We start from the raw sequence: 23,743 nt of genomic DNA, 5'->3' as shown, positions 1-23,743 counted from the left end.
CCTTGTTTAATAGATTTTCATTGGAAGACTAATCCTAACTAAAACAAACAAACCTAAAACAATTGTTTTGTTTAAATTTCTTTCATATTTCTTTTTTATTGGTTTTATTGGAATGCCCTTTAGTACATCATTATCACAGCAGATTCCAAGGCCTAAGAGTGAAAGCAGCAGTTCTTTTTCACAGTTCTGTGTAGAAGAGCTTCAGTGTCTGTTGAATCGTTCGCCACTGAGGGCAAACATCATCAGCTTAGCTTCAAAATGGATTAATCAACATTTAAATATTCTAAAATGTACAAGAATAATACTAAAAATATATATACACCTGGAAGAACAATTTCACTAAATTACTCGCCCAAAAAGAAATAGAAAACATAATTTGTGACATTAGTAAATATCCCCTAGAGGTAACTACTGATTCTGTGATTCCGTGTCTTTGCATTGATCTGCTCGCTATCTGGCAATGAGCTGAAGGTTTGTGAACCGAATGTGCATTGATGCTCACACTGAGACACAGAGGTAAAAGGCAAATGTGTAAATGAGTTTCAGTTCAGCACTTATGTGTCTTCAAAGCTGAGATGTGGTGGCCAGGTGAAGCATCTGGTGCAGGTAGCTGCTGAAGTGGTTAAAAAGTGTTGCAGCGTCTGTTGGGCGGTAAGAGTTCCACGCTGAGATGGAGATCACAATCCTTTAAGGAAGAGAGAGAGCGTGGATTAAATCACAGCTGCAGAAATATTGTCTTTATCCAACAACTACAAAGAACTAGAGCCCAACAGATATAGAGATTTGGGGGGGCTGATGCTGATACTGATATTCAAGAGTAATTACCAAAACCAATACATTGGCCACACTTCAGTAAAAAGATCAGCAGAATAATGCAAAAGTTACTGCTTTATGAAGCATTTATTTTAGCTGACGACGAAAAAGATCATCGGAATTTCATCAACTTAAATTTCCACACAAAGGAACCGTTTTAATGAGAACATGTTTATGTCTCGTCTGCTTACCTGTCGTCTCTGATGCGGTAGAAGAAGCCGTAGCCCTCGTGCACCATGGGAGCCACAGCCCCCAGAATTGTGGTGTAGCCCACCAGACTGGACGACAGCAAAAAGTTACCACCACCACCACTGCAGACACGAACACAACCCAGTTACAGACCAGCAGAGACCTAACGATTTTACTCAACATACAGTATATCTAAAAGAGTTTAGATCTTTGTGCTTCTACATCTGTCATTTAATATCACAGCGAGCTATAATGTAGTGGGGGTTTTGAGCAGGGCACAGAGAAGAGACTGTACCTCGTTGTGTAGAGGGGATCCATGAAGAGCTCTGGGGTGGGACGTCCCTCCTCTTTAGCAATAAGATACAGCCCGAGCAGATGCCTGTCGAAACCTGGAAACAATGTCAAGAAATATAACAAGAGCTGATATTAAAAACACAACAGTTCTTGTTGACAACAAAAATTATTAATTCACTGGTGATACTTCCTGTATGAGGAACATTGTACAACACCCAATTAGACAAGTTGCTCTATATCATCTGTGAATCCAGTTTTACTGCACTTGTGATCTTTCCTTTGATTTAACTCGTCTTCATGCTCTCTATCTAATTATTTCTGATTTGTAATGAGCCTGTTAATGTTACAAAAACTGACCATTTGCATTCTGGGCCTCAGCCATTAGCTTGTTGTGTCGATTGAAGGCCAGCAGCATGGCTTTCCTCTTGGCATTAACCTGAGGGGGAAATGTTGATGTCAAATAAGCAAAAACTGAGGCCACCTGTGTACTTTGTCACACACACACACACACACACACACACACACACACACACACACACACACACACACACACACACACACACACACACACACACACACACACACACATCACACGAGGGGTCGATCATGGCTCGACACCAGTTCACAGCCTCCTGGGTGCAGGGTCGCATCGTCTCCGTCCTGCCGTGGTAGAACTTGCGGGTCATTGCTGTCTCATAGCAACTACCGGGCCTGAGAGGGAGAAGAAGAGATGTGCCTTTATTTACTTACTTGACTTTAAATATCACTAAAAGCATGAGCAAATTACCGGGTCCACACCTTTTGTGCATTCTGTAATAGGCCAACTGCATCGCCAGTTGAACAAAGGTGTCAGGATGCAGCTTCTTCTGTTTGATGGCTGCTTTTCCAAATGCAGTGAAGGCGTAACACACAATCTGCAGGTCCTTTGCCTATAAAACCACAGACAGTGAGACAGTGAGTGAGACAGTAGACAAACACCTCTAACTATGCAAAAGTAATTTTACTATTAACTCACAGTCTCCAGGTATTGCTGTTTGGCCTGGCTGATGTCACTGAGGACTTTCTCGTCCACAGTAAAAACCATCTCCTCAGGAAGGGGCATGGGTCTGACTGCGTCTGAGCCCTTTAAAGCATAAGACAGAATCAATGTGTGAGAAGTGGAAGGATACATTTAAAATTAAACTATTTCACTTCATGTTCAGAAACAAAAGAAACAAATGGAGGAGTTTACCTTCCATTCGCCTTCTGTAGCTTTGATTTGTTGGTCCACATACCAACACAGAGACACCAGAACCATGGCATCGTATGGGGCATGCTGCAAAACAATTTCATTTGAGCTATTGATCATTTCACATCACGATAGTGACCAAAATCATCATCATCAGTTTTACCACTCACTGTACTAACTAATCAAATTCAGTTTTAATGAGTCTACAATCTCTCCAACCATTACACATACAAACTCACATCACACGTTGATCCAAAAGTGCCGTCTGAGAAGACGATTGAATTGTACGACTTGTCTCCCCAGCGGATGGTGGGGTCTCCTTTAAGTGCTTCCTTGGTCACCTGTGTTCAGAATTTAAAAGTCACAAAATTAGACACGCTGCTTTATTCCTGTGGACAGAACATGATTTACACAGGGTCAAGTGGTGGAGTTATAAATAATTCAACATGTGTGCAGCCAGTACATTTGTGTAGTTCTCTGGAGTGGAGTAGGGTTTGGTTTCGTCCAGAGATACGATGAACAGGCTGCTCTGAATGGTTTCCAGGATGGTGTTATTGTGCGGATCAATGCTTATTAGATGCTCCCTGGCCTGTGGAGACAGTAAACAGATACATGTTCATGACTTCTAGTTTTTTTATGGTCTGTGTTACACCTTATTCACCAAGATGTCTCTGAAGCAGCCTCACCTTCGCCCAGCGAGTCCTCTCCTCTGAGGTGAGAGCCCCGACTCCGTCTCCCTCTGGCTCTCCCTCACAGCGCCCCTTCACATATCTCAGCTGCCTGCACAGGTTAACACGCACACAAAATATAACAAGGCAGCTTTTAACCGTCGCGCCTTTCCATCGTGATAATTATGCTTTCATGTCCTGCTCTCAAATTACATTCAAGACTCTTTACTATCTATCCCTTGCTCGACCTCTATTTAATAGATTGTTTGCGGCGTATCATGTTAACAATAATAGTAACGAGTCACAGACACCAGCAAGCTGTCAGGAGCAACTGCTCTCATGATGCTGGAGCGAGCAAGAAAATAAAACATCTCTCATTTACATATTTATTTAAATGTCCTATCAGAAGTGTGGAGATACGAGTGAGAAAAGAGATGTTACCAAAATGTGAGGCTCCCATTGTTTTCCTCCTAGAGCTACTGTAAGGTTGGCGTCCTTAGTTGTCTAATTAGTTAGTTTAAGTTTGTTCTGTTGGGTACCAGATTTCATATTTGTGTACTAGGGTTCATATTTGGGTTGTGTTCTTGTGCTTGTGTATTTGTGTGTACTAACTACCTGAGAAGTTCTGGAGGAGTGAGGATTTGTCCATCACAAAGTGCGTCGAATGTGAAGATCCGTCCACGACACATCACTACCAAGTGGGAGGGGCACAGACCCTCGCGCTCTGTGACACAACAGAAAATGACCATTACACAACAGAAATATGTAAGCTGAAGAAATGTGTTATTTAAATGTGTTCACGCAGGTGTGCTAAAGGTTAAAGATAACAGCCATGTTTATTCTACCTGTCTGGAAGTAGTTACGGATGGTGTCCTTCTTTACTCCGGGCACTTTGCAGGTGCAGAACAGCATTCGGAACTGATCCATATCTAATGCCGTTTTTCCAACTTTCTGAGGAGCCAGCTTCTCGCTGAAATATGCAGAGGAGAGAAAAGAAATCCAAATTACATATTTACATGACGAGATGTAAAAAGTTGAGCACACCACAGAAACACGGCTTGTTAAAGTGTGAGGATGTCTTACGTGCGGATCAGGTCCCAGTACTGTAGTGCATGCCACGTGCTTATACTGGCCCTCTGCAGGTAAACTCCCTCTGCAGGAGGCCACCAGTGCTCGAGGTACGGCGCCGGGCCTCCAAAGTTCACATTCAGCTGAGAGGGGATGCGGACCTCCAGGTACGCTGCGTCTAACCACCATTCTTCCAACTGGTGAATAAAAACACAGTCAGTTAATCCCTGAGATAAGAGAGGACATGTGTATGACCAAGACCTTTACAGTTGATTCCCGTACCCAGTTCTTCTTCGTCCTGGCTCTCTGCAGTAGTTTCTGGTGCAGCTCTTTACCAACACCCTCTTGGAATTTCCTCACAATGTCCACAGTCGCCTTAAACTCTTTCTCAGAAGCAAATGGATGAACTGTTGGCAACAGAAAACCAGTCAGTGAATCAGTCAATAAACAGCTTCTGGTCAGTGGGAACATTGAGCATCTTCTGTGGTAAAAACTGTAATTTTCTGAGTTAATGTGAATCACACAATCATATATCCAAATTATAACATCAACTGACACTTGCATATGATGATAATAATAGAATCAGAGTTAAACTACTCCGAAAATTTGGATTATGTTGAGAAATATAATTCTAGGCAGACAGACCCAAAGAGCTGAGGAACAGTATATTGATAAATGCCATGTTACATTTTAATTAAAACCTTAACGCGCCCAGTCGACAAGATACAAGATCTCGTTTTCCATTAATGTCCAGAGGAGTTCAAAGTTGGTGAAAACAAGATTTTTTTCCTTTGTCATAGCTATTGGTCTATACCATTAGGGGGGAGTTCAAAGCCAGAGATAAGATACGGTTTCCGAGGCTAGAGGGAAAAGTAACAGTATTCAAAAGTTATGCTTTTCATTAAAAAGATAAAATTATTAAAATATAACTATTTCAAGATGAAGAAATATTTACTATTGTCGACCGAAAAAATCTTGGGTGAATTAAATCATGACTACTTTTTAACCAATCATGTTAATGTAGCACTTTTCTGCTTGAGCACAGCCACCAACAAATCGAAACCACAGCCCACTTTTTTGGCTCTTTACGTGCAGAAATCATTTGAGTAAATATTTAAAGTTTGCTTTGTAAGTTGTTACTGAGACCCAGCCCCTTGCACAAAGCTACACTCCTACCAGCATCCAGGTACATGGAAAGGCTGCTCTCTAGTGGTGGTACAGGCAGGGGAGGCAGGATGCTCTGGTACTGGAAGGTTCGCTCCGGCAGAGACTCTGACAACAGATTAGCCATTTCTTCTCCCTGTAATAGAAATACATGTTGAATGTCTGAAGCTGAAACATCAGTTTGATATTAGTTTGTCTCACTGGTTTGACAGAGTATGACTCAGTTGCAGTTTGCATGATCTCAAGTTGATCTCAAAGAATTCTTCAGACAATATACTGATAATTTCTATGTACATGAACAGACAATGTTGGTGTATTTAATACTGTTTTATTAATATTTTCAAAGTGTAAATTCTGTGAAATCTGTATGAAATTGGCCATAATTGTTTACATCAAGAGACTCCAAAGAAACGCAGTATATATATTCGGTTTTCTGTAGAAAGGCAAAAAGGGAGAAAATCTGTTTGTAAATACATGAGTAAAAAAATCCCACAAAGAGGAAATAAACCAAGGCACTTTTGCTGTGGAAAAATGTAAAAGCTTTTATTACCGTGGCTATGTAATGCTAATGTGGTTAGTCACCCTGATCATTCATGCATTAGCCACACTAATAAAGGCTTTTAAATGTTCCTACAGCAAACATGCCTTTGTTTCCTCTTTGGAATCAATATACAGTTTCCTTAAAGAGAAGCTGTAAATCTTCTTATTTGAGAAGCTGGAATGAGCAAATGATTGATCTTTATGTTCATTTGTAAATCAAATAGTCCGTTGATGTCACGTTCACTAGTTTCAGTCTCTTAAATGTGAGGAGAAGCTGCTTCTGTGTTTTTTTTACATCTCAGAACATGAAACACCTGCTGGTTCAAAACATTTGAGTGAAACAGAAACAAGGAAGTTTCAGACTTCCACTTGGCTTCTGGTGGCGTTTAACAGAGATTCCTGACCAAACACAGGATTTAACACCTGCTAATAGCACAATAACTGTCAGATGAATCAGGACTGATGATCACTGATAGCTGCAGCTCCATTAGAACAAGAGCAATGCTACAGCTGAAGCTACATTCTCTGAGGTTGGGCTGATCCCACAGAGGATACAGGAGCAGGAGCACTGAAGAGCTTAGATTTAACTGTTTCAACACTGTCTGTTTAGCATGGGAATAAACACCAACACTGTTTTATAATCAGTTATATTGTGCAAAATTGATATTGGTCATATGTCCAGGTATTAACTCGTATTTAAGACCAGAAAACTCGCATAAACTGTTGGTGAAACTTGTCTTGTCCCTGCTCAGTTCAACAGATAAACACACACGCAACCAAACGGTTTGTTAACTCAGTGTTTTCACCTTCCTCTCATTACTTCAGAAGATCCTAACGGGTTCCACTGAATTAGCTCACGTCAAAGGATGTTGCTTTGCGTAAGCGGCGGCTAGCGGCTAATGCTACCATAACAACAACAACGCTAACGTGGGATACGTGTGTGTTTAAGTTGATTTAACGACATTTCTGTCCGTCAGATGCACCTCACCTCGTCCCGGTCGCGCTGCCTGCGGCTCCCAGCATCGACACGCAGCACAAACACCGCTGTTGTTCCCCGGACCCGCGGCGGAGGAGCCTCTCTTCACCTTTCCCCCAGTGAACCTCTGTCCCGCTGCCAGCACGCCGCGCGCACTGCGCATGTCCCGGCGTTGTGATGGAAACAAACGAGGTCAGTGTGCAGAGACTGAGAAATGTCTTTATTATCACTGTCAGACAGTTGTTAAGTAAATAATTCATATATTAAAATTCTGATTTTACATTTATGATATAATGATACTATTTAAATACACTGTCTTTTTACCTGTGTCTGTATGTGTATGTGTGTGTGTCTATCTATCTATCTATCTATCTATCTATCTATCTATCTATCTATCTATCTATCTATCTATCTATCTATCTATCTATCTATCTATCTATCTATCTATCTATCTATCTATGTGTGTGTGATATATGTTATTGCTACTCTAACACAGCAATAAAGTTATCTATCTATCTATCTGTCCATTATCCTATCCATATCCATTTTATGGTCAATAAAAAATGTGAAATATATTAGTGTGTGTTAAAATAATACTTATAGGCCCACATGTAAATTAAAACAGGCTTTGAGAAACAAAATAGTATCAATGTCATGAGTCCTTGTTCTGTGGAAAACGTCAGTGGGGCTGATGTGTTTGATTTAGAGATAATCTCTGCAGCCAGGGTCATAAATGTTGTGTAAGCCTTTCCAGTTAATCAGCGGCTTTTACAGAAACAGATTAATACTCAAGGTTTGGAATGAGAGGGTCGACATTCACATATGGGACTAAAGGTATTTTCACGTATTATAAAGGACAGTCAAATTCCCAACAGAAAAGAAGCACAAATAACAGAAATCTAAACAGTGGAGAAAGAGATTTAATTTACAAACTTGTGCAGTTAACAATGTTGACACTTCACAGCTTTTGGTGTTATCAAGTTACATATCAAAGTGCACAGGTTTGCGAAATATGGCCGTGCACATGTGGATTATACGTGTAAACAACATAACGTAGATAAAACAGCAATTTTAATAAGAAAGGTTAACGTTTTATTCTCAGATGATGCATAGATGTTTTTTAGTTAACCTATATAAACACAAACAACATGTCAAGATGAAATAGATCCCAGCAAAAACAAAAAATTCACATTATCCTATATAAAGATGGCCTCTGACAGCAGAAGGCTACTTGTTATGTAGGCATCAGTATTGTTTTAGTATTGGAGTTAGTATTTGTTGTTGCATTAGTTCTGCCTCTTCAGTTTTACATCCCGCTTTTGCTGATGATTTCCTTTGCCATGGTGATGTAGGCTGACATGGCATCGTCCTTGGACATTCCTGACAGAATGAGAAAATACAGATTTATTACAAACTCAGAGGGTCACTTTTTAGCCGGCAGCTCCAGCATAACTACTGTTCAGACTCCAAATTACGTCAAAAGTGCAAGATGGCCGCACCCGTATCCAGGATATTTGGCTTCATTTTTGTACAACAGGAGGAAGTTGAGACGCATGGTCCATCTTTACATACAGTCTATGGCTGAGACATTGACTGCCATAAAATCTGGTACAGATGTTGGTGGTGCCAACTTTTCCTTTGGCGCAACCAGTGGGTCAAAGGTTAAATTTAGTCTGGGAAATATCTCCGCTCACCGCTATCAGCTTCACACTTGACACGTGTATTGTTAAGGACCCAAAGAAGTGCAGGGTTGAATTTGGTGCATAAGTGACGTTGTCGACGACAACAACAACGACAACTGATTCTCCAGTTTGGGCGTCAGGCTTCACTTAACTAATGAACAGGTGAACAGCTCTTTGTGCAGCAGCAGTATAGACTTCAGGTTTCTGCTGACAAAGTCTTTCAGCCTGGCCTTACTTCCTGCGGTTCAATTACCTCAGATCACCTTTGCAGTTTCAGAAGGAAAGCTGCAACCAGCATCACCACAGGCCAAGAAAACAGCCCATCCCCAGCAGGCAGGTTTATAATGGGTATGGCACTTTTAAATATTTAATAAATTAAATTAAATCTTTTCAGGTAAAAAAATCCAGTTTATCCAACACCGTCAGTCCAATTATATTTTCATCATCATCACTTGTCTTTGTGTTTATTTCTAATTAGCAAATGTGATAGGGATACGCAGCGATACACAGGTATCACTATATGTCTTAAAACTTTCTGATACAGGAAAGAAAGATTGTGTCTCAGTTTCACGATAACACAGTAATTCCCAGTAACAACTTTAACTTTTTACCTTTCCTGGAGTCCCAGGCGTTCCACTTGGCTTTTCCTTTCATGTCAAACATTCCTGGTTGACCTACAACGTGGTGAAATCACACAGAGAGGAGGAAACTTTCAGAATTCAGGGAGCATGTCGCATGAAGGTGATTCTGTTTTTCTGCAGCAGGTCATACCGATGTTAACGTCTCCAACCATCGACTGCTTATAAAGCCCATACAGGTCCAGCAGCTCCTGGTCGCTGGGCTTCGTCTTCACCTTCTTCACGTCCTCGGCCATCTTCTCAAACTCTTCCTGCGGGTCACAGACGGTCACAAGAGACACAGACAAGTCACTCTTTGTATTTCTCAGAGATTCTTGTAACCTGATGAGCAATTGAACAGAGTTTCTGCTATTTCTGACCCAGTCTATTAGTAATTTGCTTCAGTGTGAGTGTATAGTAATCACAGAATATGAGAATGTGCATATTAATTAGTTACAAACTGATTAAGAAATCCGAGCCTGGTTTTCTATTCATGGTGTGTGGAGCCCTGGAGACGTATTGTTGCACAAGCTGGAGACAAACAATGGGCTTTTATTAACAGTCCAGGGCTTTTGTGCCCGTTTGAATAATCTACTTGGCATTGCGCAACTGATCATTCTGGACCTTGCACAGGAGGAACACCTCTAAACCCTGTGCACTTCCTGCATATGAATGTTATTTCTGAAGCAAAGAAACCTAAACTATTAGTCAGGATGGATATTTCAGGGGTTGGTCAAGTATTTTTCATCAGTTAGAGCCAGATTCTCACAGATTCCTAATCCTGCATCACAATACGATCTAATTCATTCTCCTTTTTGTTCAGTTGCACGAGACAGACTCAGATCTAGAGGAGGAAGCTGTTTAGAGCTGTTTTTTAACACACAGTCAAAGATGGATGACAGCATATACAGTAGAGGGCGAGAACACCCGGCCGCTACAACCGCTTCTCATCTGCCAGCGATGACAATGAATCCGATCGCTCTGATATTGGTGATAGATGCAGAAGGAATAAGTTACCTGATGAGACATGATCGCTGGTGCAGGAGCTGGATGAGATGAACGTGTTCGGTTGTTGAAGCTTGACGCAGCTGTGGGTGCAGAGTAGCAGAGGAGGAGGGCGCAGGGAGCAGCGCAGCAGCTGATTGGCTGCCTGTCCCCCTCACTCACACACTGTCGCTGTCACTGACACGCACACACTCGGTCAGATCGGTGACCCTGACACACAGTCCACATACTGCACATGTCTCTCTGCTGCAGCTGTCTAACTTGATCTGACATTAGCTTACACCCAGAATCATGTCTATATTTTTCAACACTATATTGAAATGCTTGATTTATGAGTAGTATCCAAAAATAATAGTGGATGTGATACATGAGGATACAGTTTTTCTTTTGAAGGGGATATTTCCACTTATACTTATGTATGGCTATGTTTTTATTAGTATTTAGTAGTAGCAGCAAACGATTTGTATTCATTGTGATCTTTCATCTATTTATATTATAATTATGATAACAATTATAATCATAAGTATTATTACTATCGTTTGTCTCACTACTCTTTCACTATTTTATTGTCTTTTATATTATATTATATTATATTATATTATATTATATTATATTATATTATATTGTCAGTCATCTGCAAAGTCCCTTGAATTTTACTACAGTGCACAAATTGTCATTGTTATGGAAGTTTTCTGGAAGCTGGTGCAAGGAGAACTCAGGCAGCAGCTGATGTCTTATGCAGAATATTTTAATGGGGTCTTGATGCATCACAGAGACCAGCAGGTGGAACAACATACAAACGCTAACAGAGCAACATGAGCAATTGTCCCCCCCAAGTCTGAAGATGTCTCCCACAGCATCCCCGTATATCTCCCTCACCCTGCGTCACCCATTCTTACAGCACATCAATGAATGGCTGGAATTGCTGTCACTCTCTATGTTACATGTAGGTGTTCGCATCCTATTGGATAGTAAACTTAATCACATTGTTTCCTTACGTCTTGCCACTGGTGAAATACACAAAAGAGTTGAAGTTGGTGAGAGCTGAAGTTGGTGCCTCTCTGTCTGGGGCATCTGAGTTAGATATGAAGTCCCTAAGTGTAGACGCTACAATGAACTGTTGGTCGCTCCTTTATCTATAACCTAACCTTTGGAACTGTTAAGGGGGAGAAGGGAGTATTTAGACAGGCACTATTCTCCTGTACAAATATAATGTCACACCTTGTTAAAGCCCTATGAGACCAATTGTGATTTGTGAATATGCGGTATACAAATAAAGTTTGAATAATTGATTGATTGATTGATTGATTGATTAGGACCCCTGGTTATTGTAATTGTACTGAAAAACTTATTCCAGTAAATTGTTTTAAAAAATACTGCAGACGTTTGTTACTGTGAATGTTTAAATGTACTACTGCCGTTTGAACGCTAGTCGCCGCTCTCTGTTCTTTGTAAATAAAGTTTTTGGGATTCAAACAACATGGCGGCGCGCAGTGGTTCTCCCATGTCGTCGCTGTTGAAGACGTGATTCTGTTTTACAGCGATTCCTCTGCGTTAACATCCAGGTGAAGTAACGTCCTGTGTTATTAATGTTTTAATGGTGACACGTGTTTGATCAGTGGATGGAAACATGAAGAGTTGACAGTGTTTACGGTGGATAAACTGTGATCAACAGACGCACGCAGATGTTTATCTTTACATTGAAACGTTGAAGTACGTACAACATACAACATACAACAGTTTCATGTATTTATATTTCATACAGTCTAAAATATATGATTATATTTAAAATACCAAATGTCAAATGATGAATTGTACACCGAATGACTAAGTTGTAGTATTTTAGTAGTATCAAATATTTTTAATGTTTAGTCTTTTATCGGCTCATCAGTCAACTGTGAAGCACTTTGAACTTCACTGACCTGAATCTAATGTGCTTTAAAAATAAAGTTTGATTCATTAACATCTGAGATATGTTTATTACATTGATCACAATATCACTTAAACGTTGCAGCTGGTTAATATGGGGCTGATTCTCATCTAATGAAATAAAACATCCTTCCTTGATTATCTGAAAATAACTAACTAGTATCTCAAGTAGTCTGGTGAAAAAAAATCCCTGTGAAATGTTGTGTGACAACACAGGGAAATACTCAAGTACATAAACGTACCTCAACATTGTACTTCAGTATAGTAATTGAGTAAATCTACTTAGTTTTTTTCCACTTCTGTTGATGAAGGTACTGAATCACAAATAAAATTGTCAATGCTTTCTGGAGGACATCAATAAATAGAGAAAAATAAATCTTGAGACTGACCATTTGTATTTTTGTTGTACAGTTTAATTGAGCTCAATGCTTTCTCTGCATTTTTTTCACCAGCAGATTGTGTTTGTCAAAGCAGAAATGGCCACTCCAAAGAAGCTGGGGAAAAAGGAAACCAAAAGGCTGCCTCCAGGTAAGACCTCCCTCGCCTCACCATTCACCCCAACATGGAGCCCACTCCCCCAAGAGGACATGCAGTTCATCCTGCAAACCCTGAAGGACAAACTGTTCTCCATGGGCCTTGAGAAGAAAGAGGTGAAAATCTTTCGCCCATGGAGGAAGAAGAAGAAGGAGCAGGAATCTGCTGCTGCTGCTGCCGCTGCCGCCGCCGCGACACCGGAGCCCGTCGCCCAGGTGCAGGATTCCTCTAAAAACGGCTGGACAGATGTGGCGGCCAGACGACAGCTGGCCATTGGCATCAACGAGGTCACCAAGGCTCTGGAGAGAAATGAGCTCAGATTGTTGTTGGTGTGTAAGTCCGTCAAACCCAATCACATGACAAGTCACCTGATCACGCTGAGTGCGACGCGAGGAGTGCCGGCGTGCCAGGTGCCCCGTCTGAGCCAGAGCGTGTCGGAGCCGCTGGGGCTGACAAGTGTCCTGGCACTGGGATTCAGACGCTGTGCCTCCCGTGACGAGGAGATCTTCACCGACATCATTGATGTCATTAGACCCAGAGTGCCTTCACTGAACATTGCATGGCTACCGGGTGCAGCTCCACCGCGTGCAGCTCCACCGGGTGGTGCACCCGCTGTGACACCCGACGACCCAGCAGACATGGAGGAGGAGGAGGCTGGAGAGAAGGGAGGCCAGAAAAGAAAACTGGAGAGTGACTCTGAGGCGGTGACAGAGTCTCCCTCCTCCTGCACTCTGCAGCCGCTCACTGTGAAGAGAATAGTTGCTAATCCGGCAAAGAAAAAGAAAAAAAAGTAGACTGTCAAACTAAAGAGAACATCTGCCTGGATATTTGAAGGACCTCTCCTGTGTTATTTCATGTTTTAGCCCAGAGGCTCACAATGCTTTTGACTCGGGAAAACTGTCCTGGTGACGTCTGGTCACAGGCTAGTTCCTGGATATGGGACTGATTGATTTTTTTCCTTTTAAGATCATTTAATTTTAAGAACTTTTAGAGGCTTTGAGAGGTGAAAATAGCCAACGTTTTATTATGTTACCATGTTGTCATTCATTAGATTTATCTTGAGAAACCTGCTGACTCACATGTGTTGGGATTCACTGTTGTTTTCCAACATTTCAGCCATTCAGCAATTAGTTTATAATCCCTCGGTATATTTTGTAAATCAACTCACCAAGACTTGAAACTTGCTTTGTCATAGATCGTCCATTACAGCTTCTCCACTGGGAGAATGTGCTGCTTTTCTTTGTCTTTCTACATTTGAAAGTTAACATCTTATATATTTTGGGCAAATGGTTGAACAAAAGAAGCCACATTTTTAATAGAAAAAATTAATTAGGAAAGAAAAACAATCAGATGAATTGATAGATTGTTTGCATGGTATCTTAGTTGACTGACTTTCAAAGGTACCAGTGCGTCATTACAGAAAAATATGAATTAAGTTTTTTTTTTTTAAACGTGAGAAGACATGAGTTGTTGGAACTTTTCATAAACAAGTAAAACAATATTATTGCTGCACTGACATGAATGGAGACCTGTAGCAGGATAGATTGATAGCAAGAAAAACTCTAAAAATGTTTAATGGTCCTTTTTTAAAATTTAGTTTTTGTCAAAATGTGATATTTAACAGACAAAACATAGAGCATTTAAATGTATGTGTTGGTAATTATGAATTTAAACAACTGGCAATGTGTGGATGTTTGGCTTTTTGATGAATGTGACAAAAACAGAAGCAAACATGTCTCATCCTCCCCAGTTTAGAGAGTTTGTAATGAACACACCATAATAAACCACAGACGTGCACCACTCATGTACCTTTTTCAAAGTGTGTTTATTCAATCAAACATCCATGCTGGTATAGCCGACGCGTGTTGGAACAGATTGTTATTTGCATGGGGTCATGTCTTATATGATGCTGGTACATGTCTTCAGCTTTATCACAGCTTACGATGGATCTGAATAAAAATATTGTTCTTCAGTTAGAGAAAGCTGTATGTCGGTTCAAAAGTACATACCCGCCCCCCCCAGCCCATCCCAAAAACTTAAAATAAAAAATAAACAGAAATCATTTTTTTAAATAAGGCAGGTACTTCAGGTTGAGTTCTCACTAAAGGGTGTAGCTAAGTAACATCAACTCTAAAATCAACACGGCAGCAAAACTGACATGCTCAAAGTTCATTCAAACAGCTGCAGGCAACACATCTGTGACAACCAACATCCATGAGGCACACTGTCCACTCAGCAACTGATTTCAGTGTTTCAGTAATCCTGGTAACTTCCGTCTGTGTGAATGTAACTCGTTCAACCTTTCAATGGTCAAAAGAAAAAATCTTTGAACACTGTTCATCAGTTGTTCTTTTCTTGCTAATTTATAAAGGGATGAGAAGGAAACTACATCACATAGAGAAAAATCAATGACGGAGATTGCAGCAGCCTTTACCTCTTCAGTTACACGGAGCCACGGGAACAGGAACATCGAACAAAAGGGACAAAGAAAAGACCGTTTAAAAACATTTAAACCCTTTTTGAGTAAACCACAGCGTGAGTGGTGTGACACATCTGAAATCAACCGTTTCACTGGAATTCTTAGGGAAATACTGGAAAGAAAAAGAAGAATGACGTCTTAAGACACTTTTGCAAAGTACAATTATAAATAGAACTGTTTCACGCAAGTAGCTGCACAACACACTAAAAAAATAACCTACAGTATATTTTTCAGACACACAAAATACAGTACCATTAAAAACAAATCAGAGAAGTCAATAAGAACGCACTTGGAAAACCAGGAAATGCTCACATTTCAAATTGACGCGGTTACTGACACAGGCTTCAGTTGATTCAGCCGCTGGTCTCTGACTGCATGCTGTTGGAAATTACTTCAGACCGTTTGAGAGTTGTGCTAAATTCTCCAGAGTTTGAATGAGAATCTGTTCAGAAATGCTTACGACCATAGTGTTCTGCAATTTTACAGGGACAAGTTTGTTTTTGCTTTGCAACAGGCTATTTAAAGTAGGAAGTGATAAATGCTTTGCAAGCGGCCTGTGCAACAATGACTAAAAATAAAACTGACGGTTTTAAATGGGGCTTAACTGAGAACATGCACTATGTCAGAGCACATGCACAATTTCCACAGTATAAAACTGCCTCTAGAGAGAAAAAGTGACAATTTTGAAAACGTTTTAGGAGAACTTGAAAAGTCAATATCCCTTGAATGTTGTTAAACTGGTGGGGTTTTTTTTTTACCTCTGCCAATGTTTTTGCCTCTTTATTTATTATACTATATTTTACTACCGAACAAATTTCCACATAACTTTGTGGAAGGATGGGACGGGAGCAAAGAAAGAACCCTTTACATCTTGAGGCAGATCCAGGATTTTCTGTAACTTTTAGAGAAAGTGCTTTTAAAAAAAACATTTTCATTAATTTCTCAGGAACTAGAACATGGATCCAGATGGAAAAACTCTGGCATATTTATAGGACTGATTAGTGCAGTTCCAGATAATGACTGGATCTAGGGAATTTAAATGTGGCTTTATAAGGGGACTGTTGGGCCTTGGGGGAGGTCTTTGCTCTACTGAATGCCATTCTAGTTGTGTGTGTTTCCTGCCCAATGTTTTACTGCCCTGCTGAGTTTGTATAGAAACAGTTACTTATTCAGCAGCCTTGCTAACTGGACAGCCCACCACTGACATGCAATCGATTCTAACATCTGCATGAGCACATCAGGTATAATAACCAGATCACTTCTTGTAAGAGTGTTGTTTTAAAAATGGAATCTCTAGAAACAGGTTTATAATGTGAAAACAGCTTAAATCCTTAAAGTAAATGAAATAACAAAGTTGAGACTCTGTTCTGCAACTCATCAGTTTTGAAATCTGGGCACCCTGACCCTTAAAGGAACCTTCTTCTGGTTTAAGAACTGAAAAATTGTGCTTCATTGATGCAATACATTCTTCATCAAAACCCCTTAAACCTTAACTGACCGAACAAACCCAGTGACATCTACACTACTTAAGAGGAAAAATACTTTGGATCAGCCCTCCCACACCCCAAAAGCACACTACAGGATTAAATATGATCTGACTCTAAATGTACAGGTGACTATATATTTTCAACAAAAACATGTATATTAATGCACCAGCTGGATAAGTCCTTCCTTGTTCTCTATATTTGTGATTTAAAGGTATGAATGTTTGAGGTGAAAAAAGGTGAGAGATTTTTCTCTTATCAAAGAAACATCTCAGAATTTCTAACTCTACTGAGGCCATGACACAACCAGCAGAGATACTTCCGACCACACTGATATGAGAACATATGGTAATAATTATTCAGTTGCTGTTGGTATACAATAACTAATCGTTTGGACTTGAACACAATTAGAAAAGTTTGTTTACTGTGTTTACTTGCTGATTATCATTTACATCAGGGGTGGGGAACGTCCGGCCTGCGAGGCAATTCATATATACATGAAAAAAAAAATCAGTGAAGGGCGATTTAAAAATGGTGTCCTTTGTCGCAATAACATTTAGCTAGTGTGTCTGTGTATTTGATCGAGTCGTGTCCTCTGAATCAGGGAGTGAGGCAGAGTTTACACTCACACACTCACATAACTGTTTGTTGTGAAGAGCGACGTACACACACACACACACACTCAGTCCTCGAGGAAACGCTGGAATACTAACCTAATACATCACAACCTATTAGTCAATATTTTTAATAATGCACCAAGTTAGAGGTTTCCTTGCACAGTTATATAATCGAATCAAATCGAGACCTTGTGATTGAATATCCAATCGATTTGGGAAATCAGTGGCACTACCCAGCCCTAGTTCAGATATTACCAATGTGTATTGGAACTGCCAAGAAAAGGTTTAAAAGGTGTATTATTGTGGTACCAAAAGGCGCAGTGAAAATTTTGGGTGCACCGAAATGAAACAATAATTTACTGTGGCCCTCGAAGGATGTTTTAAAAACTAAAATGGCCCCTGATAGAAAAAATGTTCCCCATCCCTGATTTACACGCTTCCCTCAATGAAATGAAACAACACGTCCGTACCTTGTAACAAAGTGTCTGCTGAGGAAGAGCTAAACAAAGACTCACAAATGTCAAGGCATCCTCTTGAATGTCAAACTGATGTGTTTTGAAATGTGAGCGTTGGTGTCAGGAGCGTTGTACTGTATGAGTATCTCAGGCATAGCATGACTTCACATTCAGGATGTTGATGATTTAAGAGTTTTCAGCTCCGGGGGAACTGAGAATGTTCTCGATGACACAAGTGCCGGGTGCACCGCCGCCCGGTCACCAGGTTGGTTTGACTGTTGTAGTTTTCATTGTCTAGCTTGGGCTACCTGTATGTCCAGGTAAGGAGTAGCCAGAGGTCACAGAAAACCTCTCAATCAGTATTTCTTGTAGCCGCCGTGAGGACACGTGCTACTGAAGGACGAGGCCAACCTGAAACACAAGAGGTTCACCAGTCTTGACAAAAAGAATAGAAACAGTGTTGAGCTGGTTACATCAGCCGAGGGAAAATCATATTAATCACTAAATTAAAACATGATGAACCAAAAAGGAACTACTTTACTTTCCACCCCCGATTCCAATAGTACTGTCGTTAGGTTAGCTTGATCAGATATTTACCACCAGCAGAGTTATTGGACAGCAGATTGACACATTACTTTACAATTGTTATGTTTAAATGGTGGAAACCGATTCACTGAGTCTCTGGTTTGAAACTAGATAAAAGTTCCAGAGAACAAAGGAAAGATTTAAACCAGAAACTGAGAGAAAGATTTATACTTTTTATATTCTAATAGCTGGTGTAACCCAGTACAAATGAAAATAACCTAAATTTTACGCAGTATTAGCATTTAGATCTATAAATCTGAAACAGTGCCAACTGATCCCTGATGTGATGACACTCTTTATCTCAGACAAACCATGTTACTGACCTTATCAGGGTCCATAGGTGGACACTTCCAATTGTAGAGGTAATACTGCAGATTTCCATCTCCTATGCCAAACTTGAGCTTCTCCAGGAACAACTTATTCTCCATTAAATCCAAGGCATTGAACACATCAAAACCTTTCTGTTAAACGCACAGAAGAAGACATCACAAACCCAACGTTATAAACGAATCAGCAGCAAGATAATATTTTTAAACATCTAGGTCACACTTTAACTCTAAAAACAATTCTATGGCAACAGCTGAAAAGAAAAGCGTTAATATAAAGTAGCATTACCAGTTTGGCCAAGATCAGTGCATCATTCATTAGGTCCAGTAGCGGAGTTTGTGTATGAACATTGTAAAAAGAATAAGCTGCCTTCAGGCTCCTATGGAGAGGATGATGCATCACCGTCGAGGGCAGAGTGTAGAAACTAGTGAAATCTGTCAGTACGCCACCAGCACCCTGAGAAGAGAGACAGACACAGAAGCTGTTTAAACACAGAGGGATCAACAGACGAACACTGTGTCAGTTTGAATCAACTGATTACACATACCTCTACTACGTATGTGTCAATTATGTTGTCCTGTGGCAACAACCAGTGAGTGACCTCCTCTTCCCCCAAAGAAGGTGCAAGCTGGAAACGTTTAAGGTATTTCTGCAGCAGCTCGGTGACTTGGCGGATGTCGCGTCTCTCCATCAGCCGCAGACCTGGAGTTTTGATGCTCTGTATGAGGAGCGGAGAGTGAGAGGAAAAGGTTGATACAAGTTCCTGCCATTCATAAGAGTTATAAAGAGAGATCCCTGAGTGACGGTGTGTAGAGTGTTTACATCTGGTAGTCTGTAGAGTTTCATGGTTCTTTGCAGGGTCATGTTTCTGCTCAGATGGGAGAATTTAACTTCCACAAGTTTTCTGGGGTTCAAAGAACGATGCCAATACCTGTACAGAGAAAAACGAATTAAAGAGTATTAGCTTCATAAATTACTTTTTCACACCAAGTCCTGGGTGTTTTAGGTCTGAATTCTGCACAGTTTACCTGCATGTGGACACAGGTTTCGGGAGTACCACTCCTGCTGTGTATACTGCCTGAAATATTCCCTCCAAGTTCACCCTCCGTGTGATCTCTCTGATGAGCACAGGAGCGACACGCTTTGAGCGCAGCTTCTTATGGACACACAGGAAGTTGATTTCTACCATCCTTTTCAGCCTGGAGGAACACAGAGATGGATTGTGCATTAGTGTAGAAGAGTCTTCTTTAACTCTTTCAATGCACAGTGCTCCACAATGTGTATGATCAGTTGCTCACGTGTCATAGATGCGTATATCCGCAGGAATGGCACTAATGAAGCCAACAAGCTTCTTATTGGAGGACACTCTCACTCCACAATGCCACTGTGGTAACCAGCCAGGTGGACGCAGAGCCCTGAGAGGGGAGGACATGCTTAGTGGGAGAGCAGACAGTTGAACACTGTACATATTCACTCGTATGTATTTGAGCAGCTCAGTAGAACAACAGAGGGGAAAGCTTACCATTTGAGAAAGTTTGGTGAGTAATCAAATCTGAACATGTTGTCATCGTCCTCCACATAGTTTTCATTTAACAGTGTGTACAGCTCTTTCAGCTGGAAAAAACACAGCCAGTCAGTTATTTCATTTTGTGCATCACTTCTGCAAAATACAATTATTGTTTGAGTGTCTGAGACAAACACTGTACTCACCACATCTGCATTGCTGAGATCCAGAGTGTCCCACATGAAGCCTTGAGGTAAGGAATATGGCTCCTGTCTGATGTTTTCTTTGTCAACTTCAATCGGCCCGTGACTCGTCACAACCTCGTCTGCAAAAATAGCACAGAAGGATATCAAACTATTTTCCCAACAACCACGATTCCAATGGAATAATTTCTTGTAGATACATAAAACAAATGCAGCACTGATCATGAGTCAACACCAAAATCAAGTATGTTTTTATAATACATTAAAGATGACAGCATCTCTCAGACATTCATAAAAAATGTCTTCTGTTGAGCTCATGTTGACCAAGCTACATCATTTCTCTCCTGCATAGACCTGACTCTTTGGCCAATAGTTGTCATGGTAACAGTTCCATATAGTATCACTAAGCACGCCTGGACCCCCACTGTACTTCACAGCTGACAGGTTTTTGGGACAATGGCTTTACAGAGCAAAGAATATGACAAGCCAAAACCAGGAGGTGGCACAAGTGCATAGAAACCCTGTTAAACCTGATACATCCTGTTAAATGCTGATATGCAACCTTTGTTGACAAGTGACATAAAAAGGCCGAGCGGTCGTCCTCCAACCAGAAGGTCGGCGGTTTTATCGTCAGTCATCCACACCTGCATGCCGAAGTGTCCTTGGGCAAGATACTGAACCCCTAAATGGCCCCTCATAGATGTTGAATGCACTTATTCTGTATACAATTAATAATCACTGGACCATTAAGAGCTTATCAAATGGCAAAAAAAGCTTTAAACATAACATTCTTGCAGCATATTTCAAATAAACTTAATTCCAATAATAAATAAACAAGGCTCTTGCAGTACTTACTTAGCTTTGGCACAGGCTGAGTGTCCCAAAACTGGTACTTGTGCTTGGCTGCCTCGTCGATGCTCTTCGCAGGACCCTGGCAGGACAGCAGCTCCATGGCTCTTTGGATGTCCTGCAACTTCTGAATGGGTAAACCAGGGTTCTGTATGTAGAACAAGGGACACATACACATGAGATGATGATGTGTCTTGGGTGTGGCCCTTAGGTTTGAAGACCATACAAACACATCCCTGAGTGTGTACAGTATGTATACAGTATCAAACGGCCAAAAACAGAATGTGTTGAATAATTAAAATGTGACAAAAACACCTGATTATTGGTAACTCATAAATACTGAATTATTTCTTCTTACAAAACACCCATTACCACAACTGAAGCTCTGTGCATGTCCCTCTCAAACACTGTTAGGTATGTTTACCTTAACACCATTATCCCGACAATTCTTACCCTGTACCTTTCCCTGGAGGATTTTAATTTTCTTAATCTTTAGTATTCCTCAAAATCTATAATGGTGCATACTTTCACTGTTTTTACTGCTTCTACTTCAGTCTTGAATGAATCCTGGGAATTGTTTATTCTTCAGTCTCTATCATTTATCAGACCACTCAGCATTTGGCTTTATCATCCCATCAGCAGACCATACTGTAGGTCATGAGCAGTGTATAAAGCCAAAGCTCAATGACCCTTATTGATCCATTCATAATGATGGAGATTAAACAGGGTTTTCTTGGCTTGTTGATTATGTGCTTAAGGACTATTATTCAGCTTTTTTTTTTAAATCTCACCTACTCATAGACTCCTGTCTGCCATCAGCCTGACAAGTGACTGTGTATTTTGGTTGTGTATTTTGGATTTATCTATGCATATTTCAGTCTGGTCACCTTAATCTCCTGAGAGTCAGAGGCAGAGTCAGACTTGGCTCCCCCCGAGCTCGGCTTCTCTTTCTTCCTCTTCTGCTTCTTCTTCTTCCTCTTGGCCCCCAAATCTCCCCCTGGACTCCTGCAGATGTCAAACACACACAACATCTGTTAAAGGGGGTTTACGTGAGAAAGAAACTAACCCCAACTTCAAATCCCCTTTACCCCTAACTTTAATCAGGACCTAAGAAATGATAAATTGCCAAGGACCACTGGTCACAACAAAGTAGCGTGTATAAACCAGAAAAAGTTCCAATGAGATAACTTTATCTCTCTCTCTCTCTCTCTCTCACACACACACACACACACAGTCATGTCTCAGACTTCAGAGGACATTACATACATTATAATCAATGTAAGTCATTGATTTCTTGGAGAGTTGAGACCAACCTAACCTAACCTTAACCTAAACCTAAACCTAACCGTAAAACAATTTTCACCTTTAACTTTAATGATTTACATTATGGGGACTTGATTTTTGTCCCCATAAAGAAGGCAAGTCCCTATAATGTGACTGTGTAAACAGATTTAAATCCCAACATGAGTAATACCTGGACCACACACACACACATGTGTACTTCTATCTTAGTGAGGACACTCATTGGCATAATGCATTCGATAGCCCCTTACCCTAACCATCCAAACTAAATGCCTAACCCTAACCTCTTCAAAACTTAATCCTAAAACCAAGTGAGGACCGGTTAAAATGTCCCCACTTTGCAAATATGTCCTCACTCTGTAGGGTCCATGCTTAACATGGTCCTCACAAAGCTATAAGCACAGGAACACACACACACACACCAGGAGCAGCAGCTAACGTTAGCTACCATAGCAACGACTGACAGCGGAGCTAGCCTAACGTTAGCGAGCTAACGGTTCGTGTCAGCGGCTAGCTGTCATGATGTCACTCAGCCAGGGCGCTGGATTCATTTCCCCCCCCCTGAAGGTTTAACGTGTTTATAAACCCACCGCTGACGACACCTCACGGGTCCTCACAACAACACATGTGCGGGCTGGAGGTGACGGCCCTGTGGCAAACCGCCTGGGTGTGTTTGCGTCGGCTAACGCTGGATGCTAACTGCGCTAGCTAGCCATCCACACACACACACACCTATATATATATACGTATAAACAGGGAGCGCACAAACAGGCAGCCTGGAACAGTGCGTCTCCCGGGCGCAGGGAACAGGCCGTCCTCACCCCTGCAGATGCTCATTCTCCTCCTCGTTGTCTCCGTCTATCCCGCAGGTGTCCTGGTCGTCCAGCTCCAGGCTCTGCTGACTGGCCGCAGACTCGCTGTCCTCCGCCATCACACAAAAATGTCTTTTAAAAAAAAAAACAGTGAGCCGCCGTATGATGGAGAGAGAGCAGCAGACGAGAGGAAAAACAAAGACACCGCCGAGGGAAACAGCGCAGCCTACAGGCCAGCGGAGGGGCGACACATTCACACTCCCACTTTTTTTTAAATGAATGGTACCCACGGTTCTTTAATTTTAGCTTAAAATAATAATAATTTATTCTTTAATATACAAGTGTGATATAAAACTTGGAAGAAAAATACATTTATTTCGTAAAATGTGTAGTTTGCCTCCCACCCAAAAACGATAATT

General features: G+C 41.0%; 3 protein-coding genes across 7 annotated transcripts; 1 reads left to right on the top strand and 2 right to left on the bottom strand.

Moving 5' to 3' along the window:
* Positions 1-65: 65 nt before the first annotated feature.
* On the bottom strand, positions 66-10,414 carry LOC118113677 (acyl-CoA-binding protein homolog). 3 transcript variants are annotated; one of them, XM_035163611.2, is made up of 18 exons: positions 10,257-10,414; positions 9,394-9,511; positions 9,234-9,296; positions 4,543-4,667; positions 4,276-4,457; positions 4,038-4,162; positions 3,808-3,916; positions 3,211-3,304; positions 2,988-3,113; positions 2,764-2,865; positions 2,528-2,611; positions 2,312-2,419; positions 2,095-2,225; positions 1,884-2,007; positions 1,654-1,732; positions 1,298-1,391; positions 1,005-1,124; positions 66-685 (listed from the first exon to the last, which is right to left on the bottom strand). In XM_035163611.2, the coding sequence occupies exons 1-18, from the start codon at positions 10,266-10,268 to the stop codon at positions 565-567; spliced, it is 1,917 nt and encodes a 638-aa protein (XP_035019502.1). In that variant the 5' UTR covers positions 10,269-10,414; the 3' UTR covers positions 66-564. The 3 variants fall into 3 exon arrangements, with proteins under 3 accessions (XP_035019502.1, XP_035019499.1, XP_035019500.1); XM_035163608.2 differs by lacking the exons at positions 9,234-9,296; positions 9,394-9,511; positions 10,257-10,414 and adding exons at positions 5,437-5,560; positions 6,953-7,107; XM_035163609.2 differs by lacking the exons at positions 66-685; positions 1,005-1,124; positions 1,298-1,391; ... (10 more) ...; positions 4,276-4,457; positions 4,543-4,667 and adding an exon at positions 7,844-8,320.
* Positions 10,415-11,690: 1,276 nt separating this feature from the next.
* On the top strand, positions 11,691-14,511 carry rpp38 (ribonuclease P/MRP 38 subunit). 3 transcript variants are annotated; one of them, XM_035163950.2, is made up of 2 exons: positions 11,691-11,809; positions 12,648-14,511. In XM_035163950.2, exon 2 carries the CDS (start codon positions 12,650-12,652, stop codon positions 13,499-13,501), a length of 852 nt encoding a protein of 283 aa, XP_035019841.1. In that variant the 5' UTR covers positions 11,691-11,809; positions 12,648-12,649; the 3' UTR covers positions 13,502-14,511. The 3 variants fall into 3 exon arrangements, with proteins under 3 accessions (XP_035019841.1, XP_035019839.1, XP_035019840.1); XM_035163948.2 differs by having other exon boundaries at positions 12,629-14,511; XM_035163949.2 differs by having other exon boundaries at positions 12,626-14,511.
* A 2-nt stretch (positions 14,512-14,513) lies between these two features.
* nmt2 (N-myristoyltransferase 2) lies at positions 14,514-23,539 on the bottom strand. Its single transcript, XM_035163947.2, has 12 exons — positions 23,334-23,539; positions 22,098-22,215; positions 21,217-21,358; positions 20,365-20,483; positions 20,177-20,268; positions 19,953-20,069; positions 19,683-19,853; positions 19,477-19,585; positions 19,202-19,372; positions 18,943-19,110; positions 18,651-18,788; positions 14,514-18,153 (listed from the first exon to the last, which is right to left on the bottom strand). Exons 1-12 carry the CDS (start codon positions 23,441-23,443, stop codon positions 18,133-18,135), a joined length of 1,476 nt encoding a protein of 491 aa, XP_035019838.1. The 5' UTR covers positions 23,444-23,539; the 3' UTR covers positions 14,514-18,132.
* Positions 23,540-23,743: the final 204 nt, after the last annotated feature.

This window comes from Hippoglossus stenolepis, chromosome 8 (genome assembly GCF_022539355.2).
Source record: "Hippoglossus stenolepis isolate QCI-W04-F060 chromosome 8, HSTE1.2, whole genome shotgun sequence".
Classification (NCBI taxonomy): domain Eukaryota; kingdom Metazoa; phylum Chordata; class Actinopteri; order Pleuronectiformes; family Pleuronectidae; genus Hippoglossus; species Hippoglossus stenolepis.
Note: the sequence above shows the minus strand (reverse complement) of the source record. Positions and strands in the feature narration are given on the sequence as shown.

Bases quoted from the DNA above. Each gene is read 5' to 3' on its own strand.
- LOC118113677 (XM_035163611.2), bottom strand. The intron at 4,458-4,542 runs GTACGGGAATCA...TTTATTCACCAG, and splicing joins CCAGGACGAAGAAGAACTGG to TTGGAAGAATGGTGGTTAGA. The intron at 3,305-3,807 runs GTAGTTAGTACA...TAACCTGTGCAG, and splicing joins ACTCCTCCAGAACTTCTCAG to GCAGCTGAGATATGTGAAGG.
- rpp38 (XM_035163950.2), top strand. From the start codon at position 12,650: ATGGCCACTCCAAAGAAGCTGGGGAAAAAGGAAACCAAAAGGCTGCCT.
- nmt2 (XM_035163947.2), bottom strand. From the start codon at position 23,443: ATGGCGGAGGACAGCGAGTCTGCGGCCAGTCAGCAGAGCCTGGAGCTG. The intron at 20,070-20,176 runs GTAAGCTTTCCC...CTCCCCTCTCAG, and splicing joins TCACCAAACTTTCTCAAATG to GGCTCTGCGTCCACCTGGCT. The intron at 18,154-18,650 runs GTCAGTAACATG...CTTGTGTTTCAG, and splicing joins CACCTATGGACCCTGATAAG to GTTGGCCTCGTCCTTCAGTA.